The sequence below is a fragment of the Echiichthys vipera genome (assembly GCF_963691815.1).
Source record: "Echiichthys vipera genome assembly, chromosome: 18".
Taxonomy (NCBI): Eukaryota; Metazoa; Chordata; class Actinopteri; order Perciformes; family Trachinidae; genus Echiichthys; species Echiichthys vipera.
The window spans coordinates 17,847,989-17,875,891 of record NC_139843.1 but is presented as its reverse complement, the minus strand read 5'-3'; the positions used below and the strand labels follow the sequence as shown (position 1 = coordinate 17,875,891).

Sequence of the window (27,903 nt, the reverse complement as noted above, 5' to 3'; positions counted from 1 at the left end):
AGTGTATAAGGTATGCAGTTTGTGGTTAACGGGCACAAGAAACTGACCAACATGGTCTTAATGCAGGGTAATCCAGCCGCCTCCATCAATCAAATTACTGAAATATAAAATTTTAAAAATTATGTATTTAGAGCACACACATTGAAAGTTACCCCACAGCTTCACAGACTTATTTTCATGTAACTGCGGACACGGATGAACACTGAAAAGAATAAAGAATAAAATAAAGCCCAACTCTGAACCCAGTACGGTCGGTATAACCATGCTGGCTTCTCAGCCAGTGGACGCAGGAGCTGATGTGATGTGTCATGTCTGTGGAATCTCCCACAGTGGCGTACCATTGGTCCGTAGGTTGTTTATCCCGCACTGAGGAGGACGGGTCCGCGTCTCGTGATCTCTAAACTCTCTCTGTGTGACAATGAAGCTGCAGGGAATGGAAGTGCCTGATGTTGCATCATTTTGTTGTTTTGTCCCGTGGAGCTTTTAGGGCTAATGTCTCTCTTTATCCTACACACACACACACACACACACACACTTACTGTCCCAGCTAATTTGGCTTCAGTACGTCAGAATGCACGATCCTCTACTGATGCTGTTAAGACTTGAAATATGAAGAGACTTTAAAGGGGAGGAGAGTCGTTATTTTTCTACGTTGACTTGAATGTATATTTATTCTTTAAAGGTACCTGTGTATTTGTCACGCAGATGACTGAACAGAATAGTTTTTTATACCGTTTGTGATAATTACCACTGAGCTGATGCCATATCTTAATGTACTGACATGACAAAATGAGCACCTGGATGTGACGTTGCCTAATGTGGTCGCTTGTGCTGCTTTCGTCCACGTCGAAGAACCTTGCACTTTATTGTGATGTAAACCTGCACATTACCTGCTCCGATCTATCCAGTGTCACTGTGTATAGAATATTTCTATGGGAATTATACTACAATAAATGTTGCTCATGTTTAATATCATTTTAAGTACTTGTTCGGTTGCTTATTGACATACCAAAGATACGCAATTCTGTTTAAATGTTGTATATATTTTTTAGGTAATAAGGGATCTAACGGAAATATCGCTAAAGCTGAAATATAACATTAACTACCCTTCTTTGCGTCTGAAAACAAAAGAAGCAACGATTGAGTATTTTTCCAATGGTACAAACATACTTTATTGTACAATTAATTTATTGGCAAAAAAACAATCAGACCACCAAAATAACTTAAAAAAGAAACTAATGAAAGTGGAGCAACAGTTATTTTTGCTTTCTCTCAGCAAGCACCAAAAATGTTTAACAAGAGGAACGAAAAAGTGGTCAAAGATTCCATTTGAATACTAAACAAATATTTAAATAGTCTTATTTCCAGTCTCTTTGTAGGAGCAGAAATGATTAAAACAGAACTATTTGTTCAGTTGCCATCAGTTTGTACAGTGATTCAGTATGTTTACAACTATATTCATGTACATGAAACATTTCTTAAAAAGGATGGTCTAATATACTCCACAGCCTCCCCAGGGCAAACTGAATGACTGTCTGCAGTGTCTTTTTGCATCACCATAACATCTTTAATACAAAACAAAACGGTTTTTTTATCTAATAATTCCTGTAGCTTCAAGTTTTATTTCCAAAAAATAAAATTAAATAATATATCTATATATAAAAGACAGTTTTTCCTTGTTTTTTTCTTATAAAATAAGTCTCAAGATATATTGCCACCTGGTTCTGATGCATCCCCTCCCCATACCCAGCAAGCCCAGCCTTTTGAGAAAAATAGTGAGCATGTGAATATTGTGTCTTCAGTCCTCTCCATAAAAAGCTAATGACCAAATTTAAACTCTTTCAGATCACACCTCTAAATCAATCCCCGCCCCGGCTCTACTCCGTGCGGATTCACGTCTACGGTTTGAGATCGCTCAGGTGTGTGACTTGTTGCAATAACCCCCTCCCTCCCTCCCTAAAACCTTGTCAAAAATACACAGAAAAAGGCGCATTGGTGCTCGTGACCTACTACACCCCATACTGTACCTTTTTAGAAAAAATCTCAATACTGTACAGTAGCTCAGGAGTACTTTGTAGATTTTTACAGATACAGCAAATACCCAATCAAACAAGAGGGGAAACAAGCAGCAGAAAAGTATTCTCTGCTCATAGGGTTTTAAAGTATGTACACTTTGTTTTGTTTTTTTTAACATCTTTCACTTTCATTACAAAAACAGTATCCAAGTCCACCATTTCTTACTTTGTACAGTGCTAACATTGAATTCAATCTTGTGGCTGAGGGGCAGTCATGAGGATGGGGAACAAAAGGGGAGAGTGGTGAAAGGAAAACCGTTGGGGGTTGAGGATGCAGGCAAGGATTTTCTCTGCCCCCCCAAAAAGGGAAAACTTTACCGATCCCTTCTCCATGTCACAGTTCATAAACAAGGTTGTTCAATATATGTACAGGCACAACCGTTTAGTATCAGCCAGCTTGAAACAGGGGCACAATACGCCTCTGGTTGGACATCAACAGTTCATCCCTCCATTTTCTGCAGGGGGGGGGGGGGGGGGGGTACACATTCATGGGAGAACTGAAGATGGAGGGTGGAGAGGACCACCGTGGGTGCAAGGATTTGTTCTGCGGATCTGGCCATTGTTTGCAGAAAAATACGACCAAACCCGCGGTCACTGTCACCCGCTCCCCAAAAAACACTGTTGAGGTTTAATTCCAACCTATAAACCCGTCAAAACAAAACAAACAAACAAAAAAAAAATCAGGAAACGTGTCAAAATCAAACTGCATTTAAAGCACCCTCCCTCCCACCTGTCATATAAAATAAATTCTATCTATGTGATTTGTTGCAGTCGCTGTAGAATGTACATGGCTGTGAAAACTGTCCAAAAAAGGATTCCTGTAACAGATGATATGTTGATGCTTGTATTACGATCCATTGACGGGGGGGGAAATAAAATATACTTACTCTCTGCAAAATAGATACAGTTAGGACCGGGTATTTGAGGAGGAAAACAAAACAATAAAAAAGGTACATCGTGTGAACTCACTTTAATTTTTAGCCACATTTAAAATCTTAAAAATATTCATAAAAAGGCAAAATTCTCAGTCCCCAAAAATATTGTCATAGACTAAGGAAGAAATATCTTCAACCTGAAACACTGCCCTTCCACCTTTTTGTACACAATTGGCAAAAATATATAGATATATATTAACAGCAATAACTTACCATTGTTTTAATTTATTCATTTATTGACTTCTAAGATTTATGTTGCATCTCCCATAGGAAGGAAGCTTCAGTTCTTATTTATACATCACAAAAATATTTAAATAAAAAATAAAAACATCTAAAACCCCAGAGCCCTAGTCCCGCCCCGCTCTCCTTTCATGGCAGTTTGTCGTTTGGGGCAACTGATCAGAGCATCAAGACAGAGACAGTATGGAGTCAAGGCTACATTAGGTCTAAACTGTGGTTAATGTTCGTTCCCAGCTCCTGGTTGTTGTTGTTGTTGTTGCTGTTATTATTCCCACCCAACATGTCCGACTGTCCCCCCTGCCCACTGTGCATCCCTGTCATCCCACTCAGCTGGGACATGATGGAGTTCTGGTCTGAGCTGAACTGACCAGGGTCTACAGAACTACCTGGCTGCTGCTGAGATAACGTTTTCTGCTGTGGTTGTGGAGGTTGGGGCGGTGCCATACTGGGGTGATGTTGGCCTAGGTGGCCCGGGTGGGGCGAGCCAGTCTGGGTCTGCGGAGAGATGCGATGGGGTGAGGGCTGAGGTTGGGAGGAGGGCTGCATGCGCGGGGACGGGCTGGAGTGCGGAGGCTGCGACTGCGGCCTCGGCGAAGGCTGAGGCGACCTGACCTGACTGCTAAGCGACCCTGCTGGACCAAGACCTCCTTGTCCTTGGAGATGGGGGTGGGGGGACTGTGCCAACTGCTGTTGGGGGCTCATGGGACTGCTGTGCTGGGCTGGAGAGCCCCCACCAAGATGCTGCTGCTGCAGGAGCCTCTGGTGGATGTTCTGGTGAAGCATGCCTTGGGACGTCTGTGGATGTGGAGGCCCACCACCCCCTCCACCTTGCTGTTGCTGCCCTTGCCCTTGTCCACCTTGTCCAGGCTGGAGCGAAGGCCCTCCTGGTCCTCCAGCACCTCCACCGGGCCCTCCGTCTTGTCCTTGTAGACCCATTGAATTTTGCTGTTGCTGCTGTTGTTGCTGCTGCTGCTGCTGCTGTTGCTGCATCTGCATTTGCATCTGATGCTGGATCCTTTGCTGGAGCGCTGCAGCTACTTGTGACATGGAGTTGGAGTAGCCTTGCTGCTGGCCTAGCTGTCCTGGCCCACCCTGTGGTCCTCCCTGCTGCGTCTGGGGACCCCCTACACCTCCACCCCCAGGCTGGGGTTGGGAAGAAGGGGGTATCCCTGGCTGTCCCTGGCCAGGCTGCATGAAACCTTGCTGGCCTTGCTGTTGTTGAAGCCCTTGAGGCTGCTGGAACTGCCCGTGGTTACCCATCTGTTGCTGCTGTTGTTGTTGCTGTTGCTGTTGCTGCTGCTGCTGCAGCTGCTGTTGTTGCAGCTGTCTTCTCATCAACAGCTCTCTGAACTGCGGCGTCATATTGGTGATGTTTCCTTGTTGGCCTGCTTGCATTGCTCCCTGTTGTTGTTGTTGCTGCTGCTGTTGTAATGCAGCCATTTGCTGTTGCTGTAGATTTCCAGGCAACATTGGGCGCTGCTGTTGTTGTTGTTGTTGTTGTTGTTGTAACTGCTGAAGCTGAGCCATGGTGGGCATATTCCCTCCCCCTGCTCCACCCTGAGCCATGTTCATCCCTGGCTGGCCTGCCTGGTTCACATTAACCTGCTGTTGTCCATCCATGTTAGCAAGCTGGTTAGCCCCAGGCCCTCCTACGCCTGGCAGCACTCCAGCAGCCCCTTGGAACCTCACACCTCCAGGGCCCCCTTGTGGAGGCCCTCCAGCTCCTCCAGGGCCACCCTGACCACCTTGATACCTGGCTGCTCTCTGCCTGATAAAAGCAGCCATAAGGGTTGGGTTGGAACGAAGGATGTTGAGGACTTGCTGCTGTTGAAGTGGTGAGCTCGGAGAGCGAAGTGTTCTCAGGAGGTCTTGTAGTGCTGCCTGAGGTAGGTTTCCTGATGCAGCTGCAGCTGCTATAGAATTTGGTGCCCCTGCTGCCCCTCCTGATACACCCATTACCTGCATCAGCCCACGGTTGCCTGGTTGCAGCTGTTGAGGGTTCATTGGCTGTTGCTGTTGCTGAGCAACAGCTGGCTGCTGCTGTGGTGCCATGTGACCCATCATGCCTTGCCTTTGTTGTGGGTTCAAGGCTGGTCCACCAGCACCCCACTGCTGGTTTGCTGGCTGAAGTTGACCACCACCTCCCTGTACTTGCTGGAGCTGTTGCTGAACTTGAGGCGGCAACTGCGACTGAGGGCCGCCTTGCTGTATCCCTGCTAGCAATCCCTGTTGCTGTGGGTCTAACATAGTCCTGCCAACAACTCCCTGAGCCTGGGGAGGCATGCCCTGGGCCCCAATGTGGGGCATGCCCATCGGGGCCTGGGTGTTCTGGTGGTGAGGATGTTGGGATATCATGCCCCCCTGTCCCAAGCCACGTATCTGGGCTTGAGCCTGGGCCTGAGCCATCTGTCTCTGGGTCTCCGCCAGGCGCTGGATTTTTAAGGCTGTTTCTACAGCAGCCAGAGGGGGCCCTTGCTGCTGGCCTTGTACAGGCATGGATCCCTGGCCCTGGTTGGGTTGTTGCTGCTGAGGTGGGGTGGCTGGACCCAGTCCAGGTTTGCCCAGGGACGGGTGAAGAGGAGATGCCCCAGGTGGTCTGGGGTTATAAGGAGGCAAACCACCAGGGTGGTGCTGCTGCGGGACATTAGGAGGCTGCTGCTGGAGCTGAGGCACCATCTGCTGCTGAGGAGAGTTCATCATCCCTCCTCCACCTACTGTCTGAAACTGATGGAGATGGTGTTGGGGGGGCATGGTACCACCTTGCTGCTGAACCTGCTGTTGCTGGCCTGGGGTTCCCATTCCACCCATTCCAACTCCTTGCTGCTGAGGAAGGGCAGGCATGTTCCCCTGGGTGGGTGTCTGTGGGGTTGGTGGCTGTGTGCCCACAGATGTAGGGGTGCCAGGACCAGTTGCTCCATTGTTGGTTCCTGGAGAAGGCAGGCCATTGCCCCCAGGAGCTCCCCCAGGAGGGGGCTGGCCCACTCTCTGCATGCTGGCCATCCTCCTCCTCAGCATCTGGGCTTGCTGGAGCCTGTGCTGCAGCTGCTGCTGGCGGAGCTTGTGCTTGATGTTTAGGCAGAACGGAACTGGGCACTTGTTCTCCTGACAGTGCTTAGCGTGGTAGCAACACAACGCAATAAGCTGCTTGCAGATGGGACAGCCACCGTTGGTTTTTCTCTTGCAGCTTTTTGTGTGTTGAACAACACGTTTCATCTTCTGGCAGGACGGCAGAGAGCAGTTTGCATTTCGACACTGGCAGGCGTGGACGAGGGACTGGATGCAGCGCTGGATGCTAAGGCGACGAGAGTCTCCTGGGCTCTGAGTGGTTGCAGCAGCCTGGTTGCTGCTCTCATCATCCAAACCAAGGCCTAACTTCTCCATCTTGTGCACATGGCCCTTAGTGTTGTAACATGTGATGCAGAGGTCGTAATCCTGCGAGGGATGGCATGAATAACAGTTAAAAATGTTTACACGTTACACGTACCAGGTTTTACATTAACATAATAAATCCAATACCGTACAAATTTTCTTTTGTCATTACTTGTTACCACAAATCAAACCAACCAAACAAACGGTCCCCAACTCACCTCACAGACGGTGCAGTGGAAACGAGTCTCCACATGGTGCTTACACTCATTACAAGTGTAGACGAAGCGGTCCTGGCTTTGGTTATGCAACTCCACTAACATACACATGGAGCTCCACATTGACCGCCTCAGCGAGCTGAACTCCAGGTGTTTGTCCCGGGCCAGTGTCAGGAAAGCATCACGGCCATCCATGAGGTCACATGCCATCAGGGGATCCGGGTCTACAATAGGGGGCAATGCATTTGCCATGGGTGCTGCAATCAGCCGGATCACAAAGAACACCTAGGAAAGGAAAACGAGGGGCAAAGAAATGCAATCTTTTAAAACCACTTAATTATTTATTTAAAATTTAGCAACTCTAGTCAATAGTTGAGCTTTCCTCTTGTCCACTCATCACTTTCCTTCAGTAAGCTGCTTGAGTGAGGAATATGCGGAAATTTAAATAAGTATGAGCAATGTTATTATTTCTTTCTTCATACCTCTTTGTGTTTTTCCATAGTGGCATAGAGTTTCTGTGAAAGGTCATTGGAGACATTGGGCATCCCTGGCTTCTTCTTATTGGCTCGGCTCAGGCTGCTCTTGTTCTTACTCGTCTTCTTGTTGTTCTTCTTCTTTGCATTTTTACTGTCGCCTTTTGTGTCCTGCACAGGAAAGAAGGGGGATATCAGTGATCACGTGATTAACCAGCTCAGGTGATTACATACTAACGAGAAACCTTATGTATATCTTCAGGACCAGATTGATGGACCATAGCATTCTTACATCTATACTCTCATTGGAGGTGCTGTTCTCCTCTCTTTTCCTCTCCTCCTCTTCCTGCTCCAGCTCTTTGATGCTCTCCTCCAGCACGTTGGGCCAAAAGTCACCCTCAAAGTAAGGCAGCTCCTTGGCACTGGTCAAACGATCCTCCGTCGCCTGCTTGAAGACATCCTTTTGGGGAAAAAATAATGAAAAATAGCCAAGGGGTTAGAAAAGTACGCTTATAAAAGAAAAGATCTACGTCAAATTTTTGAATCTCAAAAATTCCTTCAACACATAAAAGAAATCAGATAAATACTGCCTCTCTACCTTGTAATCATGCACTATCCGCTCTGCCACAGCTTTGTCCAACATCTTCTTGTACCACTCTTGGAGGCGTTTGGGCTTTGGGATCTTCTGATCTGCAGGGTGACAATGGAAGATGTAGTCGTCACCTTCACTAGGCGGGCAGGCCCAGATGTGCCCAGTGGTGTAGCTGAGGAGGACACACAAGAGAAATTCATACGGATCAAAGTGAGCTTTGTGAATGGACAGTCAGAATAAAAATTGCATTCAGATACTCATGATCAAAACACGTCATATGTGAGCAGCAGCACTCACCCCAGTCTCTTGACATATTCCAAGTAGCCGATGAGGACTTCATGGTAGACTGCTGTTCTTAAAAGGCGAGGCCGGAAGAAGTGTACACTGTCCAGGTAGGAGATGTATACTCGCCTGAGTGGGTGAAAAAGGAAGAATTTAATATGAAATCGATCTTTTTTTTTTTTTTAAATGATTCCTTTATTCAAAAGGAGAAAAAGCAAGTCCTTTGTGAAATAATGTTTCTAACACGGCGATGTCTTTACCTCTGGTTGGGCTGAGGACAGTCGGAGCCGTACTCTTGAACATGCATACCAAAGAAGCAGACGTCCGCTCCATCAATATCCTCAAAAGCAAAAAGGGCTTTTGTCCGGTATGGGAAAGACTCCGACATCTCTCCACTGTCCACAAATCTGTGGAAAAAAACACAAGATAAATACACTTAGTGACTGTAAAATAGAGATAATATAAATGAATGCCTCTGTGCCGGGTTCTCACTTTTGATTTAGATTCTCAATACTAATGTATTTACTCCTCATTGACAAACTCTGATGTTTGACCTTAAGCAAAATCTATTTTGACATGCAAATGTGATTGTAAACAAATTAAACAGGCATCTCCAGCTCCAGTGTGTTGCTCTTGTACCTGGACTTCATGCCTGGTTTGACCTCCACCACTTTGTCAGAGACATGGACGACGCGAATAGAAACTTCTCCAGCGTCCGTGTAGCTCTGACGCTTCAGGTAGTCATTCACCCGTACCTCTAGGTAGCTGCCCAACTTTGTCTGGGGCAACCCTGTATGGGGGAGAGGAAAGCATTTTTCATTTTAGTTTGGCTAACTTGACAGCTGCTAAAAAAAAAAAAAACAGCAGGAAGAAAATAAGCGATGAGAAATCTGATTTAAAACTTCTGTGCAATCTAAATATGTAGGTGTACTCGTGACAGTTAGTAAATGGTGACAACATGGAATAATGTGTGACAGCAGTCTCATATGAATAGGTCAAATGTGCTCCATTATGATAATAAATAAATATAAATAAAACAAAACATCAGAATGAAATTGGATAACACCACAAGAAGCATTGCCACTTACTTTTGGCAGAATACTTGTTCTCTTTCCTGGTCTTATTTGTCTTCTTTAAGCAGCCGTCACATACAAAACTATAGAGAGAGAAAAAAGGAGTGTGCTTAATAACATTAAAAAAAACAAACATAAGAGTTAACAAATGACATCAGGACTTTCACAGAAACCTTGAGAACAACTAGAATTAGAAACAGCTGCTCACCCCGATGGCCAGATTGTTTCATGGTGCAAGACACAAATCTGGTGCATCCTGCGCCCACAGTCCATACATTCAACAAGCCTGAGAAGAGGGACAGAGATGAAGAAGATGCAAATTACTTCCTTAAGTCCTTGAAACAAATTTGGTTTCATCTCCTTTCCCAAATGCCGATATTTGACCTTTGGTGAGCAGTTAACTTACAGTTCAGGGTCCAGTGTGTCATTCTTCTTCTTCTCAAACTGTTCTTTGTTAATCGACCTGAAATTAATTAAGAGAAAGAAAAACCATATTTAGAACAAGAGAAATTTGTTGATATACAGCAAAAGCGACGGAACTGTTGAGTAAAGGAAGCAACATCTGTCTCTACTCTTATATATGATTTTAAGAGAGACTTTTTACTGGAGTTAACAAGCTTATTGATTGGACTAATACTCACGTCTGTGGCTGGGTGGGGTCGTCGCCCAGGGAAACGGTCTCTCCCTGGATCTCGTTGAAACACTTCTCGCAGAAGTGGTACCTGTCAGCAATAAGCCCAAATTTTGGTGAACTACACCATTCCCCCGCAGCACAGTCAATCACAGACAGCGCACGGGAGGGCAGTCACCAATTGGTACGGGAAATGGGCAAGGCAGGGTGCCGCAAGCGGAGCAAGCAGGAAGTGGGAGCGCAGGACAGCAGGAAGTCGTCATCGCAACAGCCAGTCATGGTTTTGAGGGATGAAGGGTGAGAGGGATGGGTGTGGAAGGGCATGGTTGTTCAAGGCAAAAGCAAGCCAATGTTGACAGAATAGCCATGAAAGGAGGGGGAGGGATGTGGGGGGACAGACACAGGTCAAAAGGACCAGGAACAAGACGAGACGAACATCCAAGACAACACACAGCAGAGAGCCGAGGCAAAGCACAGATTAGCAATTTGGACATGAGAGGATGAGCAACAACAACCACCATCACAGCTAACAGAGCGGGAGCAGAATCAACGGGAGCTAAACAGGAGCAGGAAGTGGTAGCACAGGACATAATACAGACACGGAACAAATATGAACGAGTAAGCACAGACAACTGCCCGGCTGTTTGTTCATTTGAGCAGTTCATTTTAACGTCGGTCCTTTCACATTCCAGTACAGTTTTCATGGGTGTGTAAAAAAACGACAGGAAGAATGAAAAGAAATTGTGTGGAATCCGGAGGCAACGGATCACCGTGGTGGAAGAGCTGTAATAAAAATGTTTGCTGCTACTTATGAAAATAAAATGCCCATTCACTGTGCGGTTATGGAGTTTTCAAAGCACAAATAGCACTAGAGATATTTTGCTGTAAACACTGAAAATACAGTTTCAAACATCCTGTGCCGAGTTGTTATTTATAGATTAGTTTAATGACACCAAGAACAGTTTTAAGAATGTGAGAAGACAGGACCAACTGTTAAAATGCCAGTGCATTAGGCACCACATGAAGGTATAAAAACAGGGACCATGAAGTGAAGGGAAGCGTTTGGGGAAACAAAATTATTCAGATGAACACTTTGATAAAAACTCTTTTCTACCTCAGTACAACATACACTTTTTAATAGGTAGACTCTTTTCCCAATTCATCATCTGTTATAATCCTCTCCTCTATCCATCTAGTCGTCCCTCCACCCTTTATGGCGTTTCACTCCTTCCATACCTGTTCTGGTAGCTGAAGTAAGCAGCATCTCTGGGAATAGTGCACAGCTGCTTTCCGTAGCAGCAGAGTGTCTGAGGAGAGAACTCCAGCTGATGGACAGAAACAAAACAAGAAATGGGATCAACATCATATTAATAATAAATGATTACATGTGAGCATTAAAAGAATAAAAAATATGAATATGTACAATGCAAGTCTGTGTGAGTTGAACCTACATCCACATTCCACCTGTAAAAACTCCTTCAGTGGAGCTCATTACTGTTATATTTAAACAGTTATTATAGCTACTTTAACCTCAAGGGCTACTTTGGTTTGTCTCATTGTCAGAAGTAACCCTTCAGTCAGTCTCTAATAATAAAGGCCAATCACTTTTGTTATTTGTCTGCAAAATCAAAAATAGCTAATGAGAACTGAAATATGATATGGCGATGATATGCCAAAAGCCAAATTTAGCTATGGACGCAGTCATACTGTCCATTCGTACAGTGCCCAAGCACGCTTCGCGGCTAAAGTCTAGTTCGTTTTACCAGTGCGAGTACAACTGTACCGCGCCTAGGCACAGGACGTTTGGGAGAAGTGGGCTTTAGTAAATCACGTTTGCACATGTACGGGCACAAGCGAGGCTTACGGCGAGTCTGTTCATATGCGTCTGTTCCCTGCGACGGACATTTAAAAAGATGCGCAGAACGGTTTGTGGAGGTGGAGTGTTTACTGCAGATTTGGACAGATGAAAATATTCAAAACTAAATCTCTGAGGGGTGATGACGTATAAGCAAGACGCATTCACGTGAGTAAAAGATGGCCTGGGCTGCGGGGGAAGAGGGAGGGGGGGACAATCACCGTAAAGCAAGGGGCATGGCACGGATGGATAGTGTGAGTGTGCCCTGAAATATCCTCACAACATTCATACACACGTTAAAAACATTTACCCAGACACATTCTCAACATACATAACTTCATGCGCTCTATATCTCATAGGAAGCTATGTTCACGGTAAGTTTACATGCTGAGCATCACCAAAAACAACAAAATCTGGTTTCAAATCTTTTAAAAATTTAAATTGGGAAGACAAAAACGTTTTGGGTGTCACGTATTGACAAAACTAAGATAACAGTAAAAAGAAAAAAAAATCAACGAGACACTTTCAACATTCCTGTTTACCCCTGAGCATCTTCAGCATCATCTCTCACCAACCACACATTTCCAACTCAGCACATCCAGCCATTCATCTAGCACTTTGTCTCACCTTTCTCCCGCAACAGTAGCCAAGGCTCTGCATGACAGGATCGATCTCCTGCTCAAAAACTTCAGCCAGCTTGGAGCAGTACTTGTAGACTCTGGATGTTTTGCGGTTGTACAGCCAGGCGTTGTTGAACATGAGCCAGATGTCATCCACGTACTGCCAGGGATCCTGGTACTGACCTACAACCAAAACAAGAAGCATGGGATGATGGCAGGAGAAAAGACATTTCAAACTAAAAGATAGTTGGCTCATTGGAGCTTCTCCTATTAAACGGGCTAGAAATCTGCATATCATAACAAATTAAACTGAGACAGAAATTGTTCTTTTCAAACACAGCATGAAAAATGATGCAGTGCAATGATGAAAAATAAAAAAGAACACTAACTTGCTTATAACGGCACAGAATCTATCCACATCTTTTATTGTGCTCCATTACGTTTCTCGTGCATGACCAAACCCAAAGCAGAGCGCACTAACCTGTGTCAAGCTTTCGCTTGATAGTCGACAAGTCCATGGGGTTCTTCACAATATCAAAGTAGTCCTGCAAGAACACAACGTGCATGTGTTGAAACTGAGCAGTTAAAACCTTTGTCCCATGGAAACTACATCCTGGTAAATATATTACAAGCGACAGCAGTCAAGAGTCGTTGTAAGGGAAATTAAACCAAAGACTGTCAAGACGGTGACAGTTTCAAATGAGCAAGTAAGGAGAAGGACACAGTGACGTGATGAACATTGACAGGGACAGTGTAGTAAAAGCAGAGCAACAAATACATCTCAACCTCGGCAGGGATACGTACAGGTATGCACAGCAATTGTGGGTCCACCGGCATTCTGAAGGGCAGAGACTCTGGATCTTGTCTGTACAGAGATTCAAGTGTGGGCATCAGGGCCTGACGAAGCTCCTCTGGCTTGAAGACTGAAAGAAATAGAGATCAGAGAGGAGAAAGTTACCCCTTTGGATTCCAAAACAAAACAAAAAACCCAATTTGGATCAATAATTATATAAAAGGAGATGTGTAGTGCATACAAGATCAGAAATGAAGTAAAAACTAAAGTCCTTCTTACTCTTCTTTTTCACTGGGGCCTGTTGTGTAGCTGCCTCCGACGTCTCCTCTTCCTCTTTCACCTCCTTCTTTATCTCTGGTTTTCTGTCTTCCGTCTTGATGCCCGCCGACAGCGTTGTCGTCGATGTATCCATGGGAACCCCTTTGCCTCCCTCTCCAGGACACTCCTCCTTTTTCAGCTCTATTTTCACAGGCTTTTCCTCTGTTTTGAGGTTACTGAGCTTCCCTCCTTTGGAGCAGCTACCGGGGTCGCTCTCGTCCTCCTCGTCCTGCTGCCTGACCTCCATCTTGGGGTCGAGGTTGGCGGCTGAAGCGTTTGACTGTGGCTGCTGGGAGGAAGTGTCCAGGCTGCTGACAGAGGCTGGAGTCAGGGCCTGACTGTCTGCTGGGAATGAACCCTTTTGGGATAACTGGGGAGAGATAGAAAAACAAACTCAGGTGCACAGAAAAAGTCAATCTGCCATTGTGATGCGTGAAAGTCAATAAGAAACTAAATGACAGGATGCCGACGACAAACCCAAACACCAACAACGCAGTTCTGTCTCTTAATAAAGCCCAAGCGATATATAGGAAAGCAGCAGATTAAAATAAAGCATAAAGGTGATGAGTTACTAGTACATGATCAATGAAATGAATAATAGAAAGTGTGTAATGATGTAAAAGGCCACATCATACTGACCGGAGTGCGCGGCAGCTGAGCACCATGCGGCGTCGAACTGGAGCCCAATCCAGGGTGAGATGGAGTGGTCGAACCAGACGAGCCCATGTGCTGCTGCTGGAGGGGCTTGTTGGAGCCGGGGCCCTGGCCGTGCTGGTTCTGCTGGGGGGCCGAAGGAGGTCCCAGCTGGGTGTTAGGGGTGTGTGGTTGTGGGGTCTGGGAGCCAGCTAGTCTCGGGGGTGTTTGGTGAGGAGTAGGAGATCGGCTGTGAGCAGGGGAGGGCGAGCCACGCATGGCTGCCAAATGGGGGATGGAGTTCGGTTGCTGGTTTGTGTTAGATGGAGTCATTGAGGAGGCAGGGGCTCCGCCGGCAGAGTTGGGACCTCCGCCACCCACGCTCTGAGGACCCATGGGCCCCACTGTGGAGGGTCCACCTGCTGAACCTGGCTGTGCTAGGGGACTAGCAACTGGAAGAGAAGGAGGAGTGCCCATCTGCGTCTTAGGATAGAAGAGAAGAGAGAGATGAAGAGAGGGGTCACAGACAGGAAGAGGGTCAATAAAAGGTATAGTTCAGGAAGAACGTTAAGTAAGTATGACATGACCTATGAATTCATAATTTGTCGCTTGTTTTACCTGGGTTCCTGATTGTAGATGCAAGTGTAAAATGGTTTGACCAATCCTCCAACTTTAGACGATGTGAAGTATTTCATATTGTACTTCCTTAAGATTAAATCTACTTGACTGTAGCCTTAGAATGTTTCTTATCATACAAAATATTTAAAATAATATTTTTACTTTTGAATGAATCCTGTCCTTAGTAAAGACATAAGTGCAACTTTCCCCCTATCATTAATTATCTGACTAACAGGAGAAATATCTTTAGGTCACCTTACCTGTGCCATGCCTGCCTGTGTTCCAGGTTGGGCTATCCCTGGTTGAGCTGCTCCAACCCCTGGTCCTGAGCCAGGAAACTGTCCCTGGGACAGATACTGGTTCTGCAGCTGGTTGACAATCGGCTGCCCCATCCTGGGTCCGACCATTCCAATCTAGAAGTATAAAAGGACATGGGCAGGGGTTAAATATGGCTATGCAACTTTTCTGCCATGCCATTTGACTGGTCAAAGTAGCATTAGAAGGCTAATTTGTAACAATTCTAACAACTAGATTGTGATATGCGTACTATCAAACAATACACTCTGGAAGCCACAGACACAGTAAACTCTCAACTTAATTCTAAATTGTGTTTATGGGACATTAAAAACAAAACTATGCGACACGGTGTGTGTTCAGTACAGACCTGATTGCCTGATGCTCCTATAGGGAGAGGAGGCGTGGACCTCTGGCCCATAGACTGCATCCCCATCTGATTAAACTGATTCATACCTGACAAAACACAGAGACTGTTATGATACCACTCATAACATTTCATGTGGAAATCACGCTACATATAACATTTTGTTCTTAAATTGTTCCCATGCTTGTGTAGTGGTGTGGTTCCTATGTTTATGTGTAAAAAGGTAAAGTGTTCTTGTCAACATCAGGGCAAAAATATCACTAAACCATGAAAACAGGTTTCAGGCTGTTTGACTGGAATCTTTTTGCTGATACAACAAATAACGTACCAAATTTGTGGACCTACCATAAACTAATGATTCTAAATAATGTGTCCTTGTTCCCAGTGACTCTTTACCTGGGCCTTGCATCCTGTTGACCATCTGATTTGGTCCAGCTGGTCTCACCATTGATGGGTCCGGGAGGGGACCGTCTGTAAAAACAGAGACGGGAGTTTAAGAAAATCAAGCTGTCATCTGTGCACAGGAGAGACGGAGGGAACGTTTTGTTTTCTCGACAGAAATGATCAGTGGCATTTGGACTTGTGGAAACAAATGACTAAATTGAGACAGCTGGAAACACAGTTTGAGGCTCTTTCAAAAGATCTGTCGGGCAGTTCATTAATAATGTGTGTACAACATAACCTATATCTTGAAAAATCGATTTATTTGAGACCTTAAATTCTTCCAAATGCAGCTAAAAGAGGACATTGCAATGATAAAATATGATACTAATAATCCTGCAGTGATAATCTGAAGTCACACATCGTGGTTTGCTTTAAATCTCAAAGCATGAGGCAAGACATACAAAATAATGTTAAAAATGACCCAATGTTTCATTCTGCCGGATAAAATTATCACTCACAATGAGCAGCCCAGATCAGAATTAGCCCATCCGAGTCTACATATGCGGCATGTCAACTCACTTGGAGGCAGCCCGGTGGGGGACTGACCCATGCCGGCAGGCCCCAGGCCCAGACCCTGCTTTTGGAGCCGAGTCCGCCTCTTCTCCTCCAGTTCCTTCTGGATCTTATAGATCTTCTCCGCTAGCAGGTGATAATACTCAGCCTGTCAAAAAGAAGATAATGAATTAAGAAACACATGGCAAGGGGGTAAACTCCTTGATATCTATTGTTGAAAAAAAAAACAATACAGTAAAAGTTATTTGAGGACCTCTTACAACTAAGGAAGAAATCAGCAAGTCAGCAACAGTTTAACAAAGAGGACAGGCTTTAACTTCTGCCGTAAACTTTAAATTATTCACCAGTCAAGCTCATACGCTCTAGGTTTTCACCTATGTCTAACTTTTTTTTTGTTTCAATTTCTTATATTGAATTTTGCAGACCAGAACACAGAAACAGGTAAAACACATGTACAGTAGATCTGCTTTAAGGTGAAAAAAAAAAAAAGAAAAACACAGACAAAAACAGAAAAACCCCAACATGAATCCTGCTATGTCTTTAACTTTAGAAACCAATCTCTGATGGAACAAGTTGCTGAGCTACAGATGCTGTTTCTCCCTTTTCTGGGTAACGCTTCGAGCTCAAGGAGAGAGCAACTTACTCTACTGTTCGCTGACTCATACATGTCTCCTTCAACTTTTCTGGCATAGGCCACCAGGTTCTCCATTCGACGGTCCTTGAGAGCAGCAGGATCTGGAGTCGGAAAGATGGCCTGAACACTGTAGGTGAGAGATCAAATAGAGGAGAGAAGGGGGTAAGGAATCGTTAATGCCAGTTTCAGAAAAAGTATTACTGAAATATGTCACTTTGAGTCCCTTTGAGAAACTTTTTGTATATCTACTGTTGAAACTAAGGTAGGGGTGGGCAATATGGCAAAATGTCACCATTTTTTTAAATCACAAGCATGATTTTATCAAGTTTTTCTATTGATTTTGAACTATTCTGAAAGTTACTGAACATCGCAACCAACGTTTTTTGACCCTATAGAAAAATATAGCCCTAAAAGAAAAATATAAAACAAAGCATTTAGGAAAAAGACCCGTTCTATACAGATTTTAATCCGTTTGCACAATTTGTGACAAGTACAATGGAAATTTAACAAAAAGCTGCCTAAAGCTACCTGTTGCCTCTGCCGGCTGTGGTGTGGTCGGACTCCTCGCCGTTTCACTCTCAGCACACTACCTGGTTTCTATTTTATTGTTTACTGTTGCACGCATTGAAAGTGTCGCGATGGAGAGAAAACAGCTGATCATTAAGTTTAAAAATTATGAATTATCTAAACAACACCTCCTCACTTAACCACGAAAGCTAAATAAATGTGTTGTTGAAGCTCAACAGCTTTTTTTACAGCTTGTTCAACACATTCTATGAATAAATGTGGACAGACAGTGTCGATGTGACGTGATAGTCTGACGCTCTTCCACGGTTAGGACACGGCGTAACTCCTCCTTTCTATATTTTCAGCCATCACTTCCCGCTACTCTCTGAATTAAACAGGATAGGAGATGAGAAATCCTTGTCACTGCCTGTAGTTTGTTATGCCTGGTTGATCGGTGTGTCTCAGCCAATTGTGGGATTTGGCTAAGGAAAAAAAACCCTGAGTGGATAGAATGTGCCCTACAGAAGATACTACGATCTCTCTACTTTGGCAGATCGTCAGCACGTTCTAATCCTTCACAATCTAATATCGTCTTATCGCCTACCCCTAAACTAAGGTCAACGTTTTTGGCGGAGCTCTGTGTGGTTACCTGTGTTGTAGGCGTAGATGGCCCAAACTCCTTATCAGCAATAAATATCTTGTCAATCTCTGAATACAGTAGAGCTATCAGCAGGCAATGAGTTGCATTTACTTCCACTGAAGAGCAATAAATCTCTCACTCATGTACAACATTTTCTCTCCTGAGGACTGAAGAAGAGCAGGATGCTCCAAATGTCACCTTGGTGGTAATTTAATACATACATGTTTCACAGGAGCATTATCTAGTGTGTGGACTCGATTTCTCCGTCTTCCACATCGTCTCTACGCCAGCGCTTATGAAGGCTTGCTAATGTAACAAGCAGTTATGTGTGAGAGACAGAAACTAGGGCTCAACCAGCTTAACTTTCTCGATCACTCGTATTTCTTGGAAAAGCAGCAAATACAAGCGCTTTCATTAGTGGATCATATTATCAGTGATCTGCCCTTACTACAAGCCTGACTCAGTAGTCGGAAGTTCACGATTTCGGATTACAAGTGAACGCAGCATATCCGGCAATAGTGGGCTCCACCGGCAGACGGACCGCTGTCAACAGCATCACTAACATGGCAGCTTATCTGCATTAGAGAGAGGGAATGTCTCCACAGACACACAGATGTAAATACTCGGCAAAAGGGCAACAATTGCTTTCATTAGTGGGTCCTATGATCAATCACCATTGTTTTAACTCACTCTTTGATAGATAGGAACTTAACAGACAATTAATTAGATTAAAATATTACGGACTACAACTTTAAAGACTATTTGAAGATAAGCAAAGTATGACACATCTCTAGTTAAATCATACAAGTCCGTAAATTGTTTTCAAGGTTGAATTAAGTAAAATCTCCAATAAAAAACTAGGAAATGCACATTTGGTTCACATCCTAAATTTGGGTTGGATTGCGTTTTCACGTAAAGTAAACTGAACTCCAGTGCACTTGGAAGCTTACGGAGGCCCGCTTTTTCAGGTGGACCTGATCGTACCAGAGTTCAAGCGAGCCTTCACCCCACCACAAAACAACTGGACTATCCGACCAAATGCTCCAGGTTTCCGTTAAAACGAACCAGGTGTGGAAAAAAAATAGTGTGGAAATGCTCTTTAATACTTACAGCTTGTGTACCAAGTGGTTTCGTAAGTCTTGCGTGATGTCTTCATGCCAGCTTTTCCTCATGCCAGAGGAAGAGGGAGGGCCTGCTGTGGGCATGGAGCCGACTCCACTGGCATCATTCATCAGACTGTGAGAGATAAGAAGAGTATCATTTTAATGATTAACTTCTTAAAAAAAACATAGGTGTGTGTGTGTGTGTGTGTGTGTGTGTGTGTGTGTGTGTGTGTGTGTGTGTGTGTGTGTGTGTGTGTGTGTGTGTGTGTGTGTGTGTGTGTGTCCTTGTCTGATATAGCCATGATAGGTGCCTCTAATCAAGGGATCTGCCGTATGCCATGTTATGAGGTTAGTGCTCCTTCTTACCCTTGGCTGTTCACATTGAGATGCATCATGGTATCCTGCAGCAGACTGGCCTGTTGGCTCTGAGGGGAAGCTCCCACGCCTCCATTGACTCCCATAGGATTTGCACCTAAACATGGAAAGGACATTATAAGATTGCATTCCTTGTGTTCATTTACTAATAATAACAGAGTGATACTTGCTCTTGGACATCTACCTCGTAATGTCTTCAAGCCACATGGCATCAAAAGCATGTTCTAAAAGGTGCTGATCAGACTGATTCTACATGACTCTTTTCAGAGATTTTTTTCACCTGGAGCCCTTTTGCTTCGGGCAATGTGTGACTACTGAAGGCCACTTAACAATATAATTCTATTACTCTAAAAGTCCTTTCTAAAATGATTGTCTGGGCTCTGGAAGAATTCTAGGCTCTAAGCGCAGAAACATGGAGGAGTACATTTTTTTACAGAATGAAGCAAGTGAACATGTAACCTAACTCACCCATTGGGTTCAGAGGTCTCATGCCAGCCTGGCCTTGCAGGCCTTGGTTGGACATATTGGGCTGGGAAGCCTGAGCCTGGATCTGGTTGCCCTGGTAGGTGAGGCCGAGGGCTGCGTAGGCTCTTTCTATAGAGCTGGGGTCAATCTGGCTTGGCGGGTTGAGGTTGGGAGCACTTGGTTGGCCACCAGGTACTGCCCCGAGAGAGCTGCCCAGACCTGCAGCGGCCGCCCCGAGTAGAGCTGTGGGGACATAAGGAGAGGAGAGTGTTAATAATACATCTGGTCTGCTCAACAGAATATATTACAACTGAGCATACGAAAACTCTTTGACTGAATATTTATGCAAATCTCACGATGCAAATCATATTATCCTTTAGTATTATATAGATCATGTTAGCTCGCTAATACTGCCATGGCTGCAGGTTCAATCTAGCATAGAACAAGGCATGGCGATAGTGTCATAACAAGATTATCACATTAAATAAGTAGAATTATTTGATGGATGATATAACACTAACACAATATGATGATATCATGAAGGTGTACTCTGAAGAAAAGCAATGTATAACGTTGTTTGGTCAGATACAGACACTCACACTGCGGGTTCCTCTTGTCCCCAGCATTCTTCAGTGGCAGGCAGACCGGGCAGTCATGTCGCGTGCAGTTCTTCCAATGGGAGATGATTTGCCTTGATGATGCACAGTGAGCAACTGAGGATGGAAAAGGGGCAGAAAGACAAAAGGGGCAGGAGAACAAGAAAGAAACAACGTGAGGTAATGGAAAAAAAGATTAAATGAAATTAGAGATGCCTGCCTGTTACCTAAAAAGAGCTGCTGACACACAGAAAACTGTTACAAAGTTACCCCGATGCTGGTCTCATCTTTTTAGTTATACCCAAAACAAACTAACAATATACCAACAAGTATTGTCTGTGTTGCCATAACCTTACATAGGTTATGCCTCCTGCGTTGTTGGGTAACATATTCCTTCACTAAAAAGGAGCACAGCCGGAGTAGTTCACTTCTCTCAGCTTGACAACCTCAGAAATCCTATCAGTCAACACTGAACCTCATCTCTGAGCATGCACGCTGAACTCTGTACAAGTACAGAGCTACTCAATAGACAGTTAAATCACAATAATTACTAGGGCTGTGTTCTAGCAAGAATCTGGTGAGATGATACGCATTATATTACAGGGGTTATGATTCAATATAGTGCAATAATGTAAGCAAGGAAATATATCGCATTTTTTAAAATTCTAATTTTAGGAAAACTGTCATCGAATAAAACACACACTGGAGATGAATTACAACATTGCTTTCTAGCGATTGGGTCTGTCACAAACATTTGCATGTAAACTATTAATTGATACAGTATCACAAAACATAATATTGCAATATTCAAGGATACTCAAGTGTATCCATATTTTCTTATACCTCTAATAATCAGTGTGGTTTCAGAATAAAATACACTGACTGTGTCAACTGTAACAAAGTAGTAGGTCAAACGATACATGATTTGTTATGTTTGAAGATATTTTTCAGACGATAATAGAGCTCTATAGCAATGATGTATAAGCGACATCAGATGGGTCAACACAGACAATATATGGTAACTGGAACTGGAAAATAACGCCCTTTTATAAAAATGAATGTCTTTGTACTACCCAATGAGCGCAGGAGCACATAGCATCCCTTCAACTTACCCTGACAGGATTTGCCAGCCTGGCAGTGAGTCATGTGGTTGAGGACGTTCTTCATAGTGCGGCAGTGGGGCAGGTTGCACTGCCGGACTTCACCGTTGGCCTGCTCCCGCCGCTGGCATTTGTGCGCGTGAAGCAGGAGTACCAGTTGCTGCTGGATGAGCTTGCGCTTCTCAGGGTCAGCTGTGGGTGGTGCCCCGGCAGCAGTGGATGCTGCAGAAACCTGGGTACCGGGACCCACAAGACCTGCCTGGGCGTTAGGCACCATTCCTGGAGCTCCACCCACAGGTGCACCAGAGGGACCGCCCACACCTGTTTGTGACTGCTGGGAGCCCTGGTAAGTGAAGTAGGAAGGGATGAGAAAGGGTGACGTGGATGAGACAAGAGTAGTAATTAAATAAAGAGGAAATAGGGAGAGGTATGGTAGAAGGTAACAGGGAGTAGGGAGGGGAGTGGAGTGGAAGAACAGAATAAGAAGAGAGGAGGCGGTGTTTCATTTACAAAAAGAGGTGAGTGAAAGGAAACAAGGAATACAAAGAAGTGCAGTGGGAAGAAAGATAGAAGTGAAGAGATGAGAGATAAGGGAATCATTTCACGCTTAAATCTTGGTAGGAATTATAGGATATGCATCTGACACACAAACATTTTTTAAGTGAGTTGTATTTATTCCCTACCATTGCAGCCATTCCTTGCATGGGCTGGTTTTTCTTGTCCACATTGAATTGGGCCAAGGTGTTGGCCATGGGACCTTTGTTCTGGAGCTGAGGGCCCAGCCCTGCGCCTCCCAGACCTTGATTCCCCTGCCCTGGATATGGACCTCCAAAAGGGCCTCCTGGGTTCCCCATCATGCCCAGCTAGGAGTAAAAAAGGAACATGAAGAGTTGAAGGACAAGAATGTAGGATGAATCAGGCACAGTAAGATGACGATTAAGTATGTTGTTGCAACCCCATTTTAATTGTAGATGTAACAGTATTTTGCGTTCTGCTAGTTTGCAACAAATTCTTAAAGTCTCGCAATAGGAACGCAAATCTGAGCTGTCAAATGAACAGGACCTGTGGATATTCCCTCACACTGATCTCCATTCTAAGCCAAAGTTTTCCAAAAGAACATGTTTTGCAACTTGTGCTTTCTACCGCTCAAGAGAAATTATGTTACCCACTTCAGTTAACCAGGTTACAGCGTCATGTAATGTGTAATTAAAATCTTCTTTTTTTTTTAAAGCTATGTAAACCACAGCTTAACATCAACAGAAGTAACAGTAGCCAGCAGAGTGTGTATTAGCAACCTGACATGAACAGTTCGTCTTTTGAATTTTTCTTTTTTTTTTCTTAAAATCACTGATGTTCATCAGTACCTGTTGCTTTACCCTTCTCCTTGTTCCTGCCATAGCCTTCAGGGGGTCCACTGCATTATTCTTTTACTGCTCCTTAACCTAACCTGGAAACCCTCTCACTGCTCTCTATGGCTAAATCAAACATCATTGTGACCCTCATATTCTACCAACAGCAGCAGCCTGCCACTGCAACTTTTACTGTCACTCCTGTGAGACTGTCAATCACACAAGCAGAGAAGTTTTCTGCCACTTAAACTCCAAGCGTGAGCGTGCTGTGTGTCGCTTATGGTTGTTAAAATACATAGATACGGTCATGGACCCACAGAACCACTCTGTGGTCAAATGAGCATCTCCTTCTGGGCGGAGAACCAAATTAGAGCCTGCAGAAAAGTGGCTTAAGTTAAAAAGGCAAAAATCTAATCTCTTTGTGAAGAGGTTTTGCACTTAAACATAATGGCTTGACCTACAATCAATCATGTGCTTAAATCTGTCCATTTTTCTGTTTCATAATTTAGGTTTTCGACAGTACTATAGGGGGTTTTCTAGCATGAAAAGGAAGATGATGTGAGCTAAACAAATGACTATTGAAGGGAACAACAATGATTGAATGTGTGCTTGAAATACAGGGTGCTATGTTCACCCAATGTTGCATTAACAACCTTATTATTACATCAAACTTTTAAAAAAATGTATGAAACCGTTCATATGCAAACCATGTCCATAGGAAAAGAAAAACATTTCTATAGCTGAGGGAGTCTGTACCTTGTTCATTGCTCCAGGTTGCTGGCCTCTCATCCCGGCCTGGCCCCCAGCTCCTTGCTGCTGCAGGGTCTCAGCCAACAGGTTGCTGTTGCCACCCATCCCCTGATTCCCAAAGCCCATCCTAGGGGAGCCATTCATCACTTGACTTCCAATCATGCCTGGCTGCGGCTGTCCATTATTGCCTTTCTGCTGCGCTCCCATCATGGCCCTGTTCATGCCACTCATCATTCCAGCTGCAGCATTCTGTTGCTGCTGCATCATGTTAGCCTGCTGCTGAGGGGAGAGGTGCTGCTGCTGCTGCCCCTGGCCCATCATCTGTGGAGGCCCCTGGCCAGGGGATGCCTTCATGTTCACCAAGTGTTGCCCCAGGGCGGTGGGGCCTCCTGGACTGCCCATAGCTCCTTGGTGCCCTTGTTGGGTCGAGGTGGGTGCCCCTGAACGCAAAAGCTCAGACAGCTGTTTGTGCTTGGCCACTGCATCCTGGCCTCCACCAAGTCCAAGTCCCATCCCTCCTGCCCCTCCACTGCCTCCTCCAGGACCCAGCCCTGCAGGTCCTCCTCCCAGAGTGGTGTGCAGCTGGCTGAGGTCCCCACCATTGACCAGGCCTGGTTCATTAGAGCTGATGAGCTCATCTGGGAGATCATGCTCCAAGTCAAACAGTGAGCCGAAATCTAAAATGGAGAAGAAATGCAAAGTTTAGGCGTAGAGAGTCAATGAGGTGGGAGACAAAACAGGGAAAGGTGAGAGGAAAACAAAAAGGGCCACAGCCGTGTTAAGCTGTTATAATCCTTAATTTTTCAGCATGACTGAGTCAAACTGCAATTGCATTCTTGACATTAAAAACTGATAAAAGCTGTTAAGAGGTGTATGGACAATTTTCCCCAATCAGAAATGAATAACATGCCATCAAGCATAACACAACGAAGCACTAAACTTCAGGTGAGATCCAGAAGAACTTGTGCAAAGCTGCATCCACAAACATTTATGCAACATTTATACCAGTGAAGTGATTCAACATGTTGCAAAGAAAGGTTTGTGCAGACAGGGCGACAAATGAATGTAGAAGTAACCCTACAAAATGGAGCCAAGTTGGTAGACTGTATCCACTGAGTTCAACGGCACACAGCTTAGACAATCAATTAAGATACATGTTAGACATCATGACTCTTTCATCATCTTTATGATGGACATCAAGACCAAAAAGTACACACATACCAGTGTCTTACAGAATCTAATTTAGTCCCAATCGTCACTTTTGGTTGATTATTTGCCATTTGTTTTTCATTAGTTAATTGTGATAATGTTAAATTATTGATCTACAATAACAATTATCATAGATGCAGCCTTAACGTTTAACTAAACCTGAAAATTGACAAATCAATTATCAGCAGCACACATTATTAACAAACTGCTTTTTTTAAAGGGTACAAGTATTGCTATGCGATAAGAACTTATACTAATTTCTCATATCAATCTTCCCAAATTGACACATGCTTTCATTCCTCAGTTTAACTGTTACTCTGCTTGGAAGTGTCACAAACAAGCTCAGGCGAGAAAACATATTGAGGGCATCCCCTTACACAGATCCCATTTTGATAGCACTGCACCGATCCTCAAAATACGTATATCATGCAAGGCAACGTAAATGTGTGCAACGTCTGGATGACCGTAAAAGTCCCTTTCCACAGATGCTGACTGTCCCAAACAACCTTTAGCTGAGTGGACAGCCCAAGATGCAGCTGTTCACGGTAACATGAATGATTAAGTGGTGAATATTTCGTGCTTGGAGCAGTATTTCCTTGCTGGTTAATATCGCTGGTGGCAGGACATGGCGCTGTCCATGCTCCACAGTTTCAGGCCACTACTCCAGCTGCTGTCACACGACATCCACAAAAAACACATAAACAATGGCAATTTGAACTCAACAATCCGTCGGAACCTTGGGCCTAAATTTGTCTCTCTCGATAACATCGGCCACCTCTGCTTTCGCCACCACTACCAACGGTAGTTAGTTCAGAAAGGGAGTTTAGATGGGGCAACACAACAGATTGTTTTGCGCTTCTTGAAGCCTTGAAAACTCAAATAACAGAGGAGCTGTAGCTGACTGTCAATTTAGCACAACTGTAAGACACCAAAAACTTTATCATAAGTTTGGCGTTGGGCTTATTATCAGTCCGGCTAAAGTAGCCATTAGACACGGGACCGTCAGTGGAGGAACCGCATTCAGTGAGCTAGCCTAGCGTTAGCCTTGTAGCTAATAGAGCTACCTCCGGCTAAAATGGCTGTTAGCATGCGAGCTAGCTGCGGGAGCTCCTCTTCACGTCCTACACACACTCACTACCAGCGAGCTAACGTTAGCGAGCTACGACAAAAACAGAAGAGTAATCCCGCGTCTTCTTCCTCTTTCGAGTGAGCCCGAGCCGCCGAAAAACAACAAACTTACCGAATAACACGGAAACAAATGATGTGATAAAACAAATACTTGCCGTTTCCATCGCTGGCGGAGGCGGACAGAGCCGGAGAGGAGAGTTTAGGCCTCTTGGCTGAAGGCGGGCCAGAGTCCAGAACGTTCTCGGCCATATTTTGTCGAAATAAAAATATATAAAGTATCCACAATTGCAGACGTTTTCACGCCTTTGGAAGCTAAATCCTTTTCGTTTCCAATATTGCGACTTTTCCCCCTCCTTTTGGGGGACTAAGAGGGGGAAAGTCCCGTGTACAAATTACTCCTCTTTCCCTGGGTTCGCCTCTCGATTTCAGCCTCGGCGTATATCAACCCCCCTCCCTCCCTCGGCGGATTTTTTGTTCTTTATAAATTTCTGCCAGCGGAGGAGGAGGGGGTCGGTGAAAGTAAAGAGGGAGACACACGCAGCGGCTCCCCTCTAAACTTACACAACCTCTTCGGGTGTAAATAAACTGTCCCCGGGTCTCTCTTCCATGGTTGCATCCGTCATTTCAACCTCCTTTCCAGCGGAGACTGGATGGAGATAATGTCGGGCAGAAAAGGCTTGTTTGCCTGCGAAGTGATGGTGGTGGTGCTGCTGGTGGCAGCGGCAAGGATGAGGGGATGCAAATAAACAAGAAAGCTGACAAATGGGCAGCCGCATTAGTAGATAAAGTATAATGGTAATTCGCTGGCGTATTCATATAAAAAAAAAAAAAAGAAAACTAAAAGTTATTATCAAATTCCTCCATGCAGCAACCTGAACTTGTGTCTGTTTTCTGGTGGGGTTTAGTTGCAAATATTTAAGTTGCATTATGTCCAACAGTTATGTTAAATGCAAGAATTCATTGTTAATCCATTTTGCAGCTTTTTAGAAAGAGCCAAATAAACAGTGCAGCAGACCGAGGTGGATTGATAAACACTGAAAACTTGGTGGAACTCCTCAATAACTGACATTCACTGAATTAAAAAGTCAATTCTGTCTGCCTTCTTTATTTGTTTGATTTCTCAGACAAAATGGGGAATCCATGCACAGCCTACATTTGCAAATCCTCTAGAATACAGCACAGAATAATGTAGGTTTCTCAGCCTCTCCTGGTGTTCACTGTAAATTGGCTCCATGGTCAATCAAAGAAAATACTACCTTTCTTGTTCTTGCACCAAAACCAGCATCATCCTTTACTCTGTCCACTTTTTTTTCCTTCTCTGATCTCACTTAATTATTTACCCCAACAAAAGTGTTCAAAATCATCATCCCAAAGGTAAAGGTTTTTGAAGGTTTCCAACTGCAAAGCAATGACAGCATAGCTATTGCAGTATAGGCCTCCACTACAATATGTAACTGCTCCATTGATGTTCTTATCTGCAAAACAGTAATAGTAAGCTGAGTTAAGTTTTAACTACGACTCCATCATGGGTGGATTATGAGACAATGGGCACAGCTATGCAAAGGGCCCCACCATATAGGAGCAAGACCAACTTAATGGTGCTTTTGTCTCTTGTATTTGTTGCTTTACTTTGTAGTTGTTGTGCATCTCTTTGTGGTTCTGTGTCTATATGTGGTTGTTTTCTGTAATGTGTTTGGCAACTTAGTA

At 44.4% G+C, this 27,903-nt stretch overlaps 1 protein-coding gene across 2 annotated transcripts; it reads right to left on the bottom strand.

Annotated features, from left to right (window-relative positions):
- Positions 1-1,201: 1,201 nt before the first annotated feature.
- Positions 1,202-26,605, bottom strand: ep300a (EP300 lysine acetyltransferase a). 2 transcript variants are annotated; one of them, XM_083932841.1, is made up of 31 exons: positions 26,352-26,605; positions 23,866-24,536; positions 22,444-22,623; positions 21,773-22,103; positions 20,658-20,777; positions 20,068-20,307; positions 19,591-19,696; positions 19,232-19,357; positions 16,984-17,101; positions 16,347-16,488; positions 15,780-15,854; positions 15,387-15,472; positions 14,983-15,135; positions 14,111-14,587; positions 13,433-13,841; positions 13,165-13,283; positions 12,842-12,905; positions 12,368-12,543; positions 11,122-11,210; positions 9,896-9,976; positions 9,661-9,717; positions 9,463-9,540; positions 9,270-9,337; positions 8,821-8,971; positions 8,442-8,588; positions 8,197-8,310; positions 7,906-8,071; positions 7,600-7,767; positions 7,317-7,478; positions 6,838-7,119; positions 1,202-6,682 (listed from the first exon to the last, which is right to left on the bottom strand). In XM_083932841.1, the coding sequence occupies exons 1-31, from the start codon at positions 26,443-26,445 to the stop codon at positions 3,446-3,448; spliced, it is 8,487 nt and encodes a 2,828-aa protein (XP_083788967.1). In that variant the 5' UTR covers positions 26,446-26,605; the 3' UTR covers positions 1,202-3,445. The 2 variants fall into 2 exon arrangements, with proteins under 2 accessions (XP_083788967.1, XP_083788968.1); XM_083932842.1 differs by having other exon boundaries at positions 20,664-20,777.
- Positions 26,606-27,903: the final 1,298 nt, after the last annotated feature.

Bases quoted from the DNA above. Each gene is read 5' to 3' on its own strand.
- ep300a (XM_083932841.1), bottom strand. From the start codon at position 26,445: ATGGCCGAGAACGTTCTGGACTCTGGCCCGCCTTCAGCCAAGAGGCCT. The intron at 19,358-19,590 runs GTAAGAAGGAGC...TATCTCTCACAG, and splicing joins CTCAATGTGAACAGCCAAGG to TCTGATGAATGATGCCAGTG. The intron at 8,972-9,269 runs GTAAGTGGCAAT...TCCCCCATACAG, and splicing joins GAACAAGTATTCTGCCAAAA to GGTTGCCCCAGACAAAGTTG.